Consider the following 19,692-nt stretch of genomic DNA (forward strand, 5'->3'; position numbering starts at 1 on the left):
CGCTCCCGCACATGCGCCGGGAAACTGGCAGCGCCCGCTGACGCTCCCGCGCATGCGCCGGGAAACTGGCAGCGGCCGCTGACGCTCCCGCGCATGCGCCGCATTTCCGCGCCAGCTGGCGGGACAACAAACGCCATTTCCGCCAGCTGGCGGGGCGGAAAACCCTCCGGCGCCGGCCTAGCCCCTCAATGTTGGGGCTCGGCCGCCAAAGATGCGGAGCCTTCCGCACCTTTGGGCCGGCGCGATGCCCGTCTGATTGGCACCGTTTTTGGCGCCAGTCGGCGGACATCGCGCCGTTGGGGGAGAATTTCGCCCAGAGTGTGTGTGTTAGCGTGTTAGAGTGTGTGTGTTGGTGTGTTAGAGGATGTGTGTGTGTTTGAGAGTTGCATAGGTTTGTTTGAGAATGCGTGTCAGGAAGTGTTTGTTTTTAGTCATTTACGGGGTTAGACCAGCATTTATTGTCCATCTCTAGCTGCTCTTCAGAAGGTGGGGGTGAGCTGCCTTCTTGAACCGCTGCAGTCCCTGAGGTGTAGGTAAACCCACTGTGCTGTTAGGGAAGCAGTTCCAGGATGTTGCCCCAGCGACAGTGAAAGAACCGGCCGATATATTTCCCAGTCAGGGTGGGTGAGTGACTTGGAGGGGAACCTCCAGGTGGTGGGGTTCCCAGGTATCTGCTGCTCTCGTCCTTCTAGATGGTCGTGGTCGTGGGTTTGGAAGGTGCTGCCTAAGGAACCTTGGTGAGTTGCTGCAGTGCATCTTGTAGACGGTACACACGGCTGCCACTGTTCGTCGGTGGGGGAGGGAGTGAATGTTTGTGGAAGGGGAGCAATCAAACGGGGCCGCTTTGTCCTGGATGGTGTTGAGCTTCTTGTGTTGTTGGAGCTGCACTCACCCAGGCAAGTGGAGAGTATTCCATCACACTCCTGACTTGTGCCTTGTAGATGGTGGACAGACTTTGCGGGGGTCAGGAGGTGAGTTACTGTGTGTGAGTTCGAGACTGTGCGTTAAGTGTGTTAGAGACTGTGTTAGATTGTGAGAAGCTAGACGGGATACTCCCGGATCAGCGAGGTAACCCGACGCTGGTGTATAAAACGGCTCGAACCACTCCTGCGTCGGGCCGACTGGACGTTGCGGAATACTCCGCACTTCCGGTGGCTAGACCGGCGCTGGAGGGACTGCGCGAGTTAGCGCATGCGCAGAGACTCCGGCGTGGTTCGGCGCATGCGCAGGGGGTGTTATCTCCGGGCCGGCCATGGCGGAGCCCTACAGGGGCTGGCGCGGAAGGAAGAAGTTCCCCCGGAGAATTGCCCAAATCCCCACATTCCACTCCCCACACACACTCACCCAGCCGCACACACACATTCCACTCCCCACACACACTCATCCCAGCCGCACACACACATTCCACTCCCCACACACACTCATCCCAGCCGCACACACACATTCCACTCCCCACACACACTCATCCCAGCCGCACACACACATTCCACTCCCCGCACACACTCATCCCAGCCGCACACACACATTCCACTCCCCGCACACACTCATCCCAGCCGCACACACACATTCCACTCCCCGCACACACTTAACCCAGCCGCACACACACATTACACTCCCCACACACACACATTCCACTCCCCACACACACTCATGCCAGCCGCACACACACATTACACTCCCCACACACACTCATCCCAGCCACACACACACATTACACTCCCCACACACACTCATCCCAGCCACACACACACATTCCACTCCCCACACACACTCATCCCAGCCGCACACACACATTACACTCCCCACACACACTCATCCCAGCCACACACACACATTACACTCCCCACACACACTCATCCCAGCCGCACACACACATTACACTCGCCACACACACTCATCCCAGCCACACACACACATTCCACTCCCCGCACACACTCATCCCAGCCGCACACACACATTCCACTCCCCACACACACACATTCCACTCCCCAAACACACTCATCCCAGCCGCACACACACATTACACTCCCCACACACACTCATCCCAGCCACACACACACATTCCACTCCCCACACACACTCATCCCAGCCGCACACACACATTCCACTCCCCGCACACACTCATCCCAGCCGCACACACACATTCCACTCCCCGCACACACTCAACCCAGCCGCACACACACATTACACTCCCCACACACACACATTCCACTCCCCACACACACTCATGCCAGCCGCACACACACATTACACTCCCCACACACACTCATCCCAGCCACACACACACATTCCACTCCCCACACACACTCATCCCAGCCGCACACACACATTACACTCCCCACACACACTCATCCCAGCCACACACACACATTACACTCCCCACACACACTCATCCCAGCCGCACACACACATTACACTCGCCACACACACTCATCCCAGCCACACACACACATTCCACTCCCCGCACACACTCATCCCAGCCGCACACACACATTCCACTCCCCACACACACACATTCCACTCCCCAAACACACTCATCCCAGCCGCACACACACATTACACTCCCCACACACACTCATCCCAGCCACACACACACATTCCACTCCCCACACACACTCATCCCAGCCGCACACACACATTACACTCCCCACACACACTCATCCCAGCCACACACACACATTACACTCCCCACACACACTCATCCCAGCCGCACACACACATTACACTCGCCACACACACTCATCCCAGCCGCACACACACATTACACTCGCCACACACACTCATCCCAGCCGCACACACACATTACACTCCCCACACACACTCATCCCAGCCACACACACACATTACACTCCCCACACACACTCATCCCAGCCGCACACACACATTCCACTCCCCACACACACTCATCCCAGCCGCGCACACACATTCCACTCCCAACACACACTCATCCCAGCCACACACACACATTACACTCCCCACACACACTCATCCCAGCCGCGCACACACATTCCACTCCCAACACACACTCATCCCAGCCGCACACACACATTACACTCCCCGCACACACTCATCCCAGCCGCACACACACATTCCACTCCCCACACACACTCATCCCAGCCGCACACACACATTACACTCCCCACACACACTCATCCCAGCAGCACACACACATTCCACTCCCCACACACACATTCCACTCCCCACACACACATTCCACTCCCCACACACACTCATCCCAGCCGCACACACACTGCACTCCCCACACACACTCATCCCAGCCGCACACACACTACACTCCCCACACACACTCATCCCAGCCGCACACACACATTCCACTCCCCGCACACACTCATCCCAGCCACACACACACTGCACTCCCCACACACACTCATCCCAGCCGCACACACACTACACTCCCCACACACACTCATCCCAGCCGCACACACACATTCCACTCCCCACACACACTCATCCCAGCCGCACACACACTGCACTCCCCACACACACTCATCCCAGCCACACACACACATTCCACTCCCCACACACACTCAACCCAGCCGCACACACACATTCCACTCCCCACACACACTCATCCCAGCCACACACACACATTCCACTCCCCACACACACTCATCCCAGCCGCACACACACATTCCACTCCCCACACACACTCATCCCAGCCGCACACACACTGCACTCCCCACACACACTCATCCCAGCCGCACACACACTGCACTCCCCACACACACTCATCCCAGCCGCACACACACATTACACTCCCCACACACACTCATCCCAGCCACACACACACATTCCACTCCCCACACACACTCATCCCAGCCGCACACACACATTACACTCCCCACACACACTCATCCCAGCCGCACACACACATTCCACTCCCCACACACACTCATCCCAGCCGCACACACACATTACACTCCCCGCACACACTCATCCCAGCCGCACACACACATTACACTCCCCACACACACTCATCCCAGCCACACACACACATTACACTCCCCATACACACTCATCCCAGCCACACACACACATTACACTCCCCACACACACTCATCCCAGCCACACACACACATTACACTCCCCATACACACTCATCCCAGCCACACACACACATTCCACTCCCCACACACACTCATCCCAGCCGCACACACACATTACACTCCCCGCACACACTCATCCCAGCCGCACACACACATTACACTCCCCACACACACTCATCCCAGCCACACACACACATTACACTCCCCATACACACTCATCCCAGCCGCACACACACATTACACTCCCCACACACACTCATCCCAGCCGCACACACACATTACACTCCCCGCACACACTCATCCCAGCCACACACACACATTACACTCCCCACACACACTCATCCCAGCCACACACACACATTCCACTCCCCACACACACTCATCCCAGCCACACACACACATTACACTCCCCACACACACTCATCCCAGCCACACACACACATTACACTCCCCACACACACTCATCCCAGCCGCACACACACATTACACTCCCCGCACACACTCATCCCAGCCACACACACACATTACACTCCCCACACACACTCATCCCAGCCACACACACACATTCCACTCCCCACACACACTCATCCCAGCCACACACACACATTACACTCCCCACACACACTCATCCCAGCCACACACACACATTCCACTCCCCACACACACTCATCCCAGCCGCACACACACTGCACTCCCCACACACACTCATCCCAGCCGCACACACACTACACTCCCCACACACACTCATCCCAGCCGCACACACACATTCCACTCCCCACACACACTCATCCCAGCCGCACACACACTGCACTCCCCACACACACTCATCCCAGCCGCACACACACTGCACTCCCCACACACACTCATCCCAGCCGCACACACACATTACACTCCCCACACACACTCATCCCAGCCGCACACACACATTACACTCCCCGCACACACTCATCCCAGCCACACACACACATTACACTCCCCGCACACACTCATCCCAGCCGCACACACACTGCACTCCCCACACACACTCATCCCAGCCGCACACACACATTACACTCCCCACACACACTCATCCCAGCCGCACACACACATTACACTCCCCGCACACACTCATCCCAGCCACACACACACATTACACTCCCCACACACACTCATCCCAGCCGCACACACACACTACACTCCCCACACACACTCATCCCAGCCGCACACACACATTACACTCCCCACACACACTCATCCCAGCCGCACACACACATTACACTCCCCGCACACACTCATCCCAGCCACACACACACATTACACTCCCCACACACAATCATCCCAGCCGCACACACTCATTACACTCCACACACACTCACCCCAGCCGCACACACACATTACACTCCCCACACACACTCATCCCAGCCGCACACACACATTACACTCCCCACACACACTCATCCCAGCCACACACACACATTACACTCCCCACACACACTCATCCCAGCCACACACACACATTACACTCCCCACACACAATCATCCCAGCCGCACACACTCATTACACTCCACACACACTCACCCCAGCCGCACACACACATTACACTCCCCACACACAGTCATCCCATCCGCACACACTCATTACACTCCACACACACTCACCCCAGCCGCACACACACACTACACTCCCCACACACACTCATCCCAGCCGCACACACACATTACACTCCCCACACACACTCATCCCAGCCACACACACACATTACACTCCCCGCACACACTCATCCCAGCCACACACACACATTCCACTCCCCACACACACTCATCCCAGCCGCACACACACATTCCACTCCCCACACACACTCATCCCAGCCGCACACACACATTCCACTCCCCACACACACTCATCCCAGCCGCACACACACATTACACTCCCCACACACACTCATCCCAGCCGCACACACACATTACACTCCCCACACACAATCATCCCAGCCGCACACACTCATTCCACTCCACACACACTCACCCCAGCCGCACACACACATTACACTCCCCACACACACTCATCCCAGCCTCGCACGCACGCATTACACTCCCCATACACACTCATCCCAGCCGCACACACACATTCCACTCCCCACACACACTCATCCCAGCCGCACACACACATTCCACTCCCCACACACACTCATCCCAGCCGCACACACACATTACACTCACCACACACACTCATCCCAGCCGCACACACACATTCCACTATCCACACACACTCATCCCAGCCGCACACACACTGCACTCCCCACACACACTCATCCCAGCCGCACACACACTGCACTCCCCACACACACTCATCCCAGCCGCACACACACATTACACTCCCCACACACACTCATCCCAGCCGCACACACACATTACACTCCCCGCACACACTCATCCCAGCCACACACACACATTACACTCCCCGCACACACTCATCCCAGCCGCACACACACTGCACTCCCCACACACACTCATCCCAGCCGCACACACACATTACACTCCCCACACACACTCATCCCAGCCGCACACACACATTACACTCCCCGCACACACTCATCCCAGCCACACACACACATTACACTCCCCACACACACTCATCCCAGCCGCACACACACACTACACTCCCCACACACACTCATCCCAGCCGCACACACACATTACACTCCCCACACACACTCATCCCAGCCGCACACACACTCGAGGAGGTCACTAAGATGATTGATGCAGGTAGGGCAGTAGATGTTGTCGAAATGGACTTCAGTAAGGCCTTTGACAAGGTCCCTCATGGTAGACTAGTACAAAAGGTGAAGTCACACGGGATTAGGGGTGAACTGGCAAGGTGGATACAGAACTGGCTAGGCCATAGAAGGCAGAGGGTAGCAATGGAGGGATGCTTTTCTAATTGGAGGGCTGTGACCAGTGGTGTTCCACAGGGATCAGTGCTGGGACCTTTGCTCTTTGTAGTATATATAAATGATTTGGAGGAAAATGTAACTGGTCTGATTAGTAAGTTTGCAGACGACACAAAGGTTGGTGGAATTGCGGATAGCGATGAGGACTGTCTGAGGATACAGCAGGATTTAGATTGTCTGGAGACTTGGGTGGAGAGATGGCAGATGGAGTTTAACCTGGACAAATGTGAGGTAATGCATTTTGGAAGGGCTAATGCAGGTAGGGAATATACAGTGAATGGTAGAACCCTCAAGAGTATTGAAAGTCAAAGAGATCTAGGAGTACAGGTCCACAGATCACTGAAAGGGGCTACACAGGTGGAGAAGGTAGTCAAGAAGGCATACGGCATGCTTGCCTTCATTGGCCGGGGCATTGAGTATAAGAATTGGCAAGTCATGTTGCAGCTGTATAGAACCTTAGTTAGGCCACACTTGGAGTATAGTGTTCAATTCTGGTCGCCACACTACCAGAAGGATGTGGAGGCTTTAGAGAGGGTGCAGAAGAGATTTACCAGAATGTTGCCTGGTATGGAGGGCATAAGCTATGAGGAGCGATTGAATAAACTCGGTTTGTTCTCACTGGAACGAAGGAGGTTGAGGGGCGACCTGATAGAGGTATACAAAATTATGAGGGGCATAGACAGAGTGGATAGTCAGAGGCTTTTCCCCAGGGTAGAGGGGTCAATTACTAGGGGGCATAGGTTTCAGGTGAGAGGGGCAAAGTTTAGAGTAGATGTACAAGGCAAGTTTTTTACGCAGAGGGTAGTGGGTGCCTGGAACTCGCTACCGGAGAAGGTGGTGGAAGCAGGGACAATAGGGACATTTAAGGGGCATCTTGACAAATATATGAATAGGATGGGAATAGAAGGATACGGACCCAGGAAGTGTAGAAGATTGTAGTTTAGTCGGGCAGTATGGTCGGCACGGGCTTGGAGGGCCGAAGGGCCTGTTCCTGTGCTGTACATTTCTTTGTTCTTTGTTCTTTGTTATTCCACTCCCCACACACACTCATCCCAGCCGCACACACACATTCCACTCCCCACACACACTCATCCCAGCCGCACACACACATTACACTCACCACACACACTCATCCCAGCCGCACACACACATTCCACTCCCCACACACACTCATCCCAGCCGCACACACACATTACACTCCCCACACACTCACCCCAGCCGCACACACACATTACACTCCCCACACACAGTCATCCCAGCCGCACACACTCATTACACTCCACACACACTCACCCCAGCCGCACACACACACTACACTCCCCACACACACTCATCCCAGCCGCACACACACATTACACTCCCCACACACACTCATCCCAGCCACACACACACATTACACTCCCCGCACACACTCATCCCAGCCACACACACACATTCCACTCCCCACACACACTCATCCCAGCCGCACACACACATTCCACTCCCCACACACACTCATCCCAGCCGCACACACACATTCCACTCCCCACACACACTCATCCCAGCCGCACACACACATTACACTCCCCACACACAATCATCCCAGCCGCACACACTCATTACACTCCACACACACTCACCCCAGCCGCACACACACATTACACTCCCCACACACACTCATCCCAGCCTCGCACGCACGCATTACACTCCCCACACACACTCATCCCAGCCGCACACACACATTCCACTCCCCACACACACTCATCCCAGCCGCACACACACATTCCACTCCCCACACACACTCATCCCAGCCGCACACACACATTACACTCACCACACACACTCATCCCAGCCGCACACACACATTCCACTCCCCACACACACTCATCCCAGCCGCACACACACATTACACTCCCCACACACACATTACACTCCCCACACACACTCATCCCAGCCGCACACACACATTCCACTCCCCACACACACTCACCCAGCCGCACACACACATTACACTCCCCACACACACATTACACTCCCCACACACACTCATCCCAGCCGCACACACACATTACACTCCCCACACACACTCATCCCAGCCGCACACACACATTACACTCCCCACACACAATCATCCCAGCCGCACACACTCATTACACTCCACACACACTCACCCCAGCCGCACACACACATTACACTCCCCACACACACTCATCCCAGCCTCGCACGCACGCATTACACTCCCCACACACACTCATCCCAGCCGCACACACACATTCCACTCCCCACACACACTCATCCCAGCCGCACACACACATTCCACTCCCCACACACACTCATCCCAGCCGCACACACACATTACACTCACCACACACACTCATCCCAGCCGCACACACACATTCCACTCCCCACACACACTCATCCCAGCCGCACACACACATTACACTCCCCACACACACATTACACTCCCCACACACACTCATCCCAGCCGCACACACACATTCCACTCCCCACACACACTCACCCAGCCGCACACACACATTACACTCCCCACACACACATTACACTCCCCACACACACTCATCCCAGCCGCACACACACATTCCACTCCCCACACACACTCACCCAGCCGCACACACACATTACACTCCCCACACACACATTACACTCCCCACACACACTCATCCCAGCCGCACACACACATTACACTCCCCACACACACTCATCCCAGCCACACACACACATTACACTCCCCACACACACTCATCCCAGCCGCACACACACATTACACTCCCCGCACACACTCATCCCAGCCGCACACACACATTCCACTCCCCACACACACTCATCCCAGCCGCACACACACATTACACTCCCCACACACACTCATCCCAGCCACACACACACATTCCACTCCCCACACACACATTACACTCCCCACACACACTCATCCCAGCCGCACACACACATTACACTCCCCACACACACTCATCCCAGCCGCACACACACATTACACTCCCCACACACACTCATCCCAGCCACACACACACATTCCACTCCCCACACACACTCGTCCCAGCCGCACACACACACTGCACTCCCCACACACACTCATCCCAGCCGCACACACACACTGCACTCCCCACACACATTCATCCCAGCCGCACACACACATTCCACTCCCCACACACACATTACACTCCCCACACACACTCATCCCAGCCGCACACACACATTACACTCCCCACACATTCATCCCAGCCGCACACACACATTACACTCCCCACACACACATTACACTCCCCACACACACTCATCCCAGCCGCACACACACATTACACTCCCCACACACACTCATCCCAGCCGCACACACACATTACACTCCCCACACACACTCATCCCAGCCGCACACACATTACACTCCCCACACACACTCACCCCAGCCGCACACACATTACACTCCCCACACACACTCACCCCAGCCGCACACACACATTCCACTCCCCACACACACTCATCCCAGCCGCACACACACATTCCACTCCCCACACACACTCACCCCAGCCGCACACACACATTACACTCCCCACACACACTCATCCCAGCCGCACACACACATTCCACTCCCCACACACACTCATCCCAGCCGCACACACACATTCCACTCCCCACACACACTCATCCCAGCCACACACACATTACACTCCCCACACACACTCATCCCAGCCGCACACACACATTACACTCCCCGCACACACTCATCCCAGCCGCACACACACATTCCACTCCCCACACACACTCATCCCAGCCGCACACACATTACACTCCCCACACACAATCATCCCAGCCGCACACACTCATTACACTCCCCACACACACTCATCCCAGCCTCGCACGCACGCATTACACTCCCCACACACACTCACCCCAGCCGCACACACACATTACACTCCCCACACACACTCATCCCAGCCTCGCACGCACGCATTACACTCCCCATACACACTCATCCCAGCCGCACACACACATTCCACTCCCCACACACACTCATCCCAGCCGCACACACACATTCCACTCCCCACACACACTCATCCCAGCCGCACACACACATTACACTCACCACACACACTCATCCCAGCCGCACACACACATTCCACTCCCCACACACACTCATCCCAGCCGCACACACACATTACACTCCCCACACACACATTGCACTCCCCACACACACTCATCCCAGCCGCACACACACATTCCACTCCCCACACACACTCACCCAGCCGCACACACACATTACACTCCCCACACACACATTACACTCCCCACACACACTCATCCCAGCCGCACACACACATTACACTCCCCACACACACTCATCCCAGCCACACACACACATTATACTCCCCACACACACTCATCCCAGCCGCACACACACATTACACTCCCCGCACACACTCATCCCAGCCGCACACACACATTCCACTCCCCACACACACTCATCCCAGCCGCACACACACATTACACTCCCCACACACACTCATCCCAGCCACACACACACATTCCACTCCCCACACACACATTACACTCCCCACACACACTCATCCCAGCCGCACACACACATTACACTCCCCACACACACTCATCCCAGCCGCACACACACATTACACTCCCCACACACACTCGTCCCAGCCGCACACACACACTGCACTCCCCACACACACTCATCCCAGCCGCACACACACACTGCACTCCCCACACACATTCATCCCAGCTGCACACACACATTCCACTCCCCACACACACATTACACTCCCCACACACACTCATCCCAGCCGCACACACACATTACACTCCCCACACATTCATCCCAGCCGCACACACACATTACACTCCCCACACACACATTACACTCCCCACACACACTCATCCCAGCCGCACACACACATTACACTCCCCACACACACTCATCCCAGCCGCACACACACATTACACTCCCCACACACACTCATCCCAGCCGCACACACATTACACTCCCCACACACACTCACCCCAGCCGCACACACATTACACTCCCCACACACACTCACCCCAGCCGCACACACACATTCCACTCCCCACACACACTCATCCCAGCCGCACACACACATTCCACTCCCCACACACACTCACCCCAGCCGCACACACACATTACACTCCCCACACACACTCATCCCAGCCGCACACACACATTCCACTCCCCACACACACTCATCCCAGCCGCACACACACATTACACTCCCCACACACACTCATCCCAGCCACACACACATTACACTCCCCACACACACTCATCCCAGCCGCACACACACATTACACTCCCCGCACACACTCATCCCAGCCGCACACACACATTCCACTCCCCACACACACTCATCCCAGCCACACACACACATTACACTCCCCACACACAGTCATCCGAGCCGCACACACACATTACACTCCCCACACACACTCATCCCAGCCACACACACATTCCACTCCCCACACACACTCATCCCAGCCGCACACACACATTACACTCCCCACACACACTCATCCCAGCCGCACACACACATTCCACTCCCCACACACACTCATCCCAGCCGCACACACATTACACTCCCCACACACACTCATCCCAGCCGCACACACACATTACACTCCCCACACACACTCATCCCAGCCGCACACACACATTACACTCCCCACACACACTCATCCCAGCCGCACACACACATTACACTCCCCACACACACTCATCCCAGCCTCACACACACATTACACTCCCCACACACACTCATCCCAGCCGCACACACACATTACACTCCCCGCACATACTCATCCCAGCCTCACACACACATTACACTCCCCACCCACACTCATCCCAGCCGCACACACACATTACACTCCCCACACTCACTCATCCCAGCCGCACACACACATTACACTCCCCACACACACTCATCCCAGCCACACACACACATTACACTCCCCACACACACTCATCCCAGCCGCACACACACATTACACTCCCCACACACACTCATCCCAGCCTCACACACACATTACACTCCCCACACACACTCACCCCAGCCGCACACACACATTACACTCCCCACACACACTGATCCCAGCCGCACACACACATTACACTCCCCACACACACTCATCCCAGCCACACACACACATTACACTCCCCACACACACTCATCCCAGCCGCACACACACATTCCACTCCCCACACACACTCACCCCAGCCGCACACACACATTCCACTCCCCACACACACTCTCCCCAGCCAACAATATGCCACTGGCTGTGCTGGAGCGCGCGCACACAGCTGATGGGTCGGCTGGGGCCAGAGGGCACCCTGGGGGGGTGGGGACACCTGTATGACCCATGACCCTAAGTTCACAGTGGGCTGTTAGCGGTGTGCGCAGTTGCGTGGCTGCCTTGCCGGCTGCGGCGATGGTGTTCCGTGCCCGTCCACCCTGACCCCACCTCCTGGGCACTCCCCACTACTCCCCCCGACCCTGGCAGAAGCCCCCCTCCGGCGAGCAGCACAACTATCAGCAAACTATGGCGAATGTTGGACACTTCCCGAACCCCCTCTCCCTCCCTCAGCAGCCACGGCGACGGTTTCACGATGTTTAAAGTCACAAGTGAACCGGGCCGTCGGGGACTCGGCCCATTGGCGGCGGAGAATCGCGGAGCCCCGGAGAATACCGGGTCGGACCCGCTAGTGATACGCAAACGGTGTTTACTGTACGTGCGTTCCGGAATGCATTGGCTCCGCTGTCGAGGTGACGGAGAATCGCGATTTGGCATCAAATCGACGCCTGCCGCGATTTCGGCGTCGGAACTGTTTCTCCGCCCAACCGCGTTTTGCGATTTCGGCGTTGACCAATGGCGAATCTCGCCCATTACATTTGGTCCCCACATCGAAATCATTGACATATATTGTGACCAGCTGGGGTCCAAGCACTGATCCTTGCGATACCCCACTCGCCACAGCCGGGCAACGTGAGGATTACCCATTTATTCCTGCTCTCTGCTTTCTGCCTGTTAACCAATCCTCAATCCATGACTGTATATTACCTCCAATCCCATGTGCTTTAATTTTGTTAACCAACCTCCTGTTGGGGACTTTAGCAAAAGCCTTCTGAATATCCAAATATACTCCATCCACAAACTCCCCTTTCACAGTTCTGTCTTTAACAGTAAGAAGTCTTACAGTCCAACGCCGGCATCTCCACATCCTGTCTGTAACAGCCACAGAAACTACAACAGGTCCATCAAACTGGATTTCCCATTCATAAATCCATGCTGACTACGTCCAATCAGATCAGAATTGTCCAAGTGTCTGTTTATCACATCCTTTACAACAGATTCTACCATGTACCCAAACCACTGACGTCAGGCTCACTGGTCTATAGTTCCTTGTTTTCTCTCTCTCCCTTCAGCAACCTCTTTCAACGCTCTGGGATACATGGGGCTGGATTCTCCGATTTTGAGGCTATGTCCGGAGGAAGCACCTGGCCTTACCACCAAACGTCGGCGCCTCCCTCGCACCGATGCTCCGCGCGGTGGGGGACTAGCTGCCGGGCCACGGAAAGCCCGGCTTTACCTGCAGATACGAACGGAGAACGGCCGGGTCCGGGGCCGCTCATGCGCACGGCGGCGACCTGTATGGCGGCGCCGTACAACATGGCGGCGACCACGCGTGGACGCGGCTTGCGAGATAGTGCCCCCCTGTAACCCCCTCGCCACCCCCGGACCCCCCACCAACCTGTCCACCCAGCCCCCGCCGAAGCCCCCCCGGCCAGCGGAACAGCTCCCCCCCCCCCACCCCCCGACTGTGGCAACGCTGGACAAAGTCCGCAGCCACCGCGCGGGGTCCCCGAAAAATGTAAGCACACGTGTCCCACGGCGTCGGGGGAGGACCTCAGGTGACGTCCTGAGGCCGTTCCAATGGCGTTGCACCGTACTCAGCGGTGATGTCGTTTTTGAGGGGGCGGAGCATCTGAAAAACGGCGCCGCCCCGATTTCAGTATAAAAACAGGGGCGGGATTCTCCGACCCCACGCCGGGTCGGAGAATCGCCGGGGGCTGCCGTGAATCCCGCCCCCGCCGTGTCCCGAAGTCTCCGCCACCAGAGATTCGGCGGGGGCGGGAATCGCGCCGCGCCGGTCGGCGGGCCCGAGGTCCCGCTGCTGGAATGCCTGTCCCACCAGCGTGGAGTAAACCACCTTTTGAAGGCGGCGCGGGCGGGCTCCGGTGTCCTTGGGGGGGGCGCGGAGTGATCTGGCCCTGGGCGTTGCCCCCACGGTGGCCTGGCCCGCGATCGGAGCCCACCGATCGGCGCAGCGTGATTCCCGCCCCCGCCATGGGGGCACTCTTTTTCTTCCGCCTTCGCCATGGTCTTCACTATGGCAGAAGCGGAAGAGACCCCCTCCCCTGCGCATGCGCGGGGATGAACCCCAATACTTCAGGACAGATGCTTCCAGAAGATGGCGCCGGAGCGAGGCGACTCTGCAAGCTTTCCCCAACAGATCCACTTTTTACTGAACTTACAATCGTTCTAATCTTTTCACCCGATGCCGGTGTTTATGTAGTTACATTGTGTACCTTGTGGTGCCCTATTATGTATTTTCTTTTATTCCCTTTTCTTCTCATGTACTTAATGATCTGTTGAGCTGCTCGCAGAAAAATACTTTTCACTGTCCCTCGGTACACGTGACAATAAACAAATCCAATCCGTGCCAGTGGGATCCCGTCATGAATGGGGGACCCGTATCTGGGATACGCTCATCTTTGTCTCTATGAAGATGAATCGAACAGATGCTAAGTGCCGCAAGATCTGACACAAGAGGCCTGGGCCACAGCGTTTGGCGAACGCGCCTCGGTTTGAGCGTGTGCAGATCTGCGCGCAATGGGTCAGAAAGAGGTTGAAGTGTGAAGTCACAAAATGAGTAACAGCGACACGGGAAGGCAGGTTGGACAAAGCTTAACCACGCGCTCGGAACTCACCAGTAAATGATGGGCTTTGGTTCCCCCAGCACGCACACAGTCAAACTGATGTTCTGCCCCTCGACTGCAACTTGATCATTCAGGGGCACCTACAGAATTACAACCGACATCAGTCAACAAACTTCGGCTGGGCCACAAACAATTGGCAGACAGGCAGAGTGATTAAACGCTCCCTAAGCTTTAACATGAGGAAATAACCTTTTCACTGTTATCACTGAGAGACCTATACACAGGATGAGGTGTGTAACCCCTCAGAGGGAGAGTTTTGTTTTCTTAATTCATTCAGAGGATGTGACCGTCGCTGGTTAGGCCGGCATTTATTGCCCATCCTTAGTTGCCCTTCAGAAGATGGGGGTGAGCTGCCTTCTAGAACCGCTGCAGTCCATGTGGTGTAGGTATACCCACTTTGCTGTTAGGGAGGGAGATCCAGGCTGTTGCCCCAGCGACAGTGAAGGAACGGCTGATATATTTCCCAGTCAGGGTGGTGAGTGACTGGGAGGGGAACCTCCAGGTGGTGGGGTTCCCAGGTATCTGCTGCCCTTGTCCTTCTAGATGGTAGCAGTCGTGGGTTTGGAAGGTGCTGCCTAAGGAACCTTGCTGAGTTACTGCAGTGCATCTTGTAGACGGTACGCACGGCTGCCACTGTGCGTCGGTGGTGGAGGGAGTGAATGTTTGTCGAAGGAGGAGCAATCAAACGGGGCTGCTTTGTCCTGGATGGTGTTGAGCTTCTTGTGTTGTTGGAGCTGCACTCATCCAGGCAAGTGGAGAGTATTCCATCACACTCCTGACTTGTGCCTTGTAGATGGGGGGACAGGATTTGGGGGGGTCAGGAGGTGAATTCATCGTAGGATTTCAAGCCTTTGACCTGACCTGGTAGCCACAGTATTAATGTGGCTGGGTCCAGTTCAGTTTCTGATCAATGGTAACCCCCAGGATGTTGATTGTGGGGGATTCAGCAATGGTAATGCCATTGATGGTGGAATATGAATGTCACGGGGAGATGGTTAGATCCTCTCTTGTAGGAGATGGTCATTGCCTGACACTTGTGTGGTGTGAATGTAACTTGCCACTTGTCAGCCCAAGCCTGGATATTGTCCGGGTCTTGCTGCATTTGGACAGGGACTGCTTCAATATCTGAGGAGTCGCGAATGGTGCTGAGCATTGTGCAGGCACACGCAAACATCCCCACTTCTGACCTTATGATGGAAGGGAGGTCATTGATGAAGCAGCTGTTGGTTGGGGCCGAGGACACTACCCTGAGGAACTCCTGCAGTGATGTCCTGGAGCTGAGATGACTGACCTCCAACCACCACAACCATCTTCCTGTGTGCCGGGTATGACTCCAGCCAGCGGAGAGTTTTCCCCCTGATTCCCATTGGCTCCAGTTTAGCTCGGGCTCCTTGATGCCAAACTCAAATGCTGCCTTGATGTCGAGGGCAGTCACTCTCGCCTCACCCTCTGGCATTCAGCTCTTTTGTCCATGTTTGAGCCAAGGCTGTAATGAGGTCAGGAGCTGAGTGACCCTGGCGGAACCCAAACTGAGTGTCTGTGAGCAGGTTATTGCTGAGTCAGTGCCGCTTGATAGCTCTGTTGATGACTCCTTCCATCGCCTTGCTGATGATGGAGAGAAGACTGATGGGGCGGTAATCGGCTCATTTGGATTTGTCCTGATACACCTGGGCAATTTTCCACATTGCTGGGTAGATGCCAGTGTTGTAGCTGTACTGGAACAGCTTGGCTAGGGGTGTGGTCAGTTCTGGAGCACAAGTCTTCAGTACTATTGCCGGGATACTGTCAGGGCCCATGGTCTTTGCAGTATCCAGGGCCTTCAGCCCTTTCTTGATATCAAAGGAGTGAACTGAATTGGCTGAAGACTTACATTAGTGACATTGGGGACCTACGGAGGAGGATTGGGGCTAAAAGTAGGATTGTGAAGAAACAGTTCTCAACCGTGATCCAGCGGCTATCATTTTCCACCTGGAGTACAGTCCAGCCTTACCTGAAAACTAGGTGGAGCTTTGAAGTGCGTTGCTATGACACTCTGAGGCTCGTACACACACTGCTGCTCGCACGTCTCTGGCAGTCGCAGGGCTTGTTTCCCTTTATAGGTGAAATCGACAGGTTCCTCCAAGGGACTGAGATATTCCTCGTCTGAAGTGATGGGACTGTAGAGCTCAGTGGGAATGGGAAGGGATCTTCGGTCCGCAGCCGAGTCTGTGTCGTCACAGAGAGAAATTCATGTTCAGTTAAGGCAAAACCTGCAACAATTCAGCACAATTACGCCTCTCCATTCAGGTCTTGGTAAGTCAGTGTCACCTTTACGCATGGGTCACAACTGGTCACTACTGCTTTGAAGAAATGCATTCCGTTACGAAAGGGTTTAACAGTGTCGATGCAGAAAAGACATTCACTTGCAGGGGAGACCAAAACAGATAGAAACATAGGAAACAGGAGCAGGAGGAGGCCATTCGGCCCTTCGAGCCTGATCCACTATCATTATGATCATGGTTGATCATCCAACTCAGTAACCTGTTCCCGCTTTCCTCCCAAGAGCTATATATAACTCCTTCTTGAAAACACACAGGGCGGGAGTCTCCGTTTGGGAAGCACCTCCCGCCGGACGAGAATTGCAATCGCACGCTTGAGTGATTGGCATGCACTTAGCGATTGGAATGCACTTACCCCTCTTTGATGTGGTTGATTCAGGGCCACTCACCCATGAAGGGAGATGAATGATAATAATAATAATCTTTATTGTCACGAGTAGGCTTGCATTAACACTGCAATGAAGTTACTGTGAAAAGCCCCTCGTCGCCACGTTCCGGTGCCTGTTCGGGTACGCAGAGGGAGAATTCAGAAAGTCCAATTCACCTGACAAGCACGCTTTTCGGGACTTGTGGGAGGAAACCGGAGCGCCCGGAGGAAACCCGCGCAGACACGGGGAGAACGTGCAGACTCCGCACAGACAGTGACCCACGCCGGGAATCGAACTCGGGAACTTGGCGCTACAGTGCTAACCACTGTGCTACGGTGCCGTGAATCAAGGCTGCAGCTGGTGTGAGGAAGCTGTCAATCACCGCCCACTACGAGAAAGTTATGAATGGCTTGCAGCCAATTGATCTGAGGGATTGAATCACAGGTCACAACTGTTCTGCTTCCAGGAATGGGCATGTGGATCTTCCAGGTAGGTGCTAAAGCTATAGTTGTGTTCATTGCCCCTGCCTGGACTTCATTAAGACTTCAAGCTTCATTAAGACTCATTTGCATTAATTTACATCCTCCCACTGACGCAGAGGTGTGAACCTCAATCCTGCCATGGGGGGGTGGGGGGGCAGATCGGCGCCAGCCAACACCCGGCACCCATCTCGAGTTTTCAACTCTCCGCGGCATCAAGGACCCTGCTAATCCAGGCCACAATATTTTGTCCTCAACTGCTTTCTGTGATGGCGAATTCCACAGGCCGACCACTCTGTGGATGAAGAAATTTCTCCTCATCTCTGTCCTAAATGGTCTACGCCGTATCCTCAGACTGTGACCCCTGGTTCTGGATACACCCACCATCGGGAACATCCTTCCTGCATCTACCCTGTTACAATTTTATAGGTTTCTAGAAAATTCCCCCTCATTCTTTCAAAACCCAGCGAATGTAATCCTATCCGACTCAATCTCTCC

General features: G+C 55.4%; 1 protein-coding gene across 7 annotated transcripts in view; it reads right to left on the reverse strand.

Annotated features, from left to right (window-relative positions):
- Positions 1 to 19,692, reverse strand: part of spega (striated muscle enriched protein kinase a) — a 1,182,457-nt gene that overhangs the window by 935,705 nt on the left and 227,060 nt on the right. For all 7 annotated transcript variants that reach the window (XM_072468701.1, XM_072468720.1, XM_072468711.1 and 4 more), the window contains 2 exons: positions 18,020 to 18,234; positions 16,021 to 16,109 (listed from right to left, as the gene is read on the reverse strand). In XM_072468701.1, coding sequence (XP_072324802.1) covers positions 16,021 to 16,109; positions 18,020 to 18,234 — 304 coding nt within the window. The remainder of the gene's footprint in view (positions 1 to 16,020; positions 16,110 to 18,019; positions 18,235 to 19,692) is intronic.

This window comes from Scyliorhinus torazame, chromosome 2 (assembly GCF_047496885.1).
Source record: "Scyliorhinus torazame isolate Kashiwa2021f chromosome 2, sScyTor2.1, whole genome shotgun sequence".
NCBI lineage: Eukaryota > Metazoa > Chordata > Chondrichthyes > Carcharhiniformes > Scyliorhinidae > Scyliorhinus > Scyliorhinus torazame.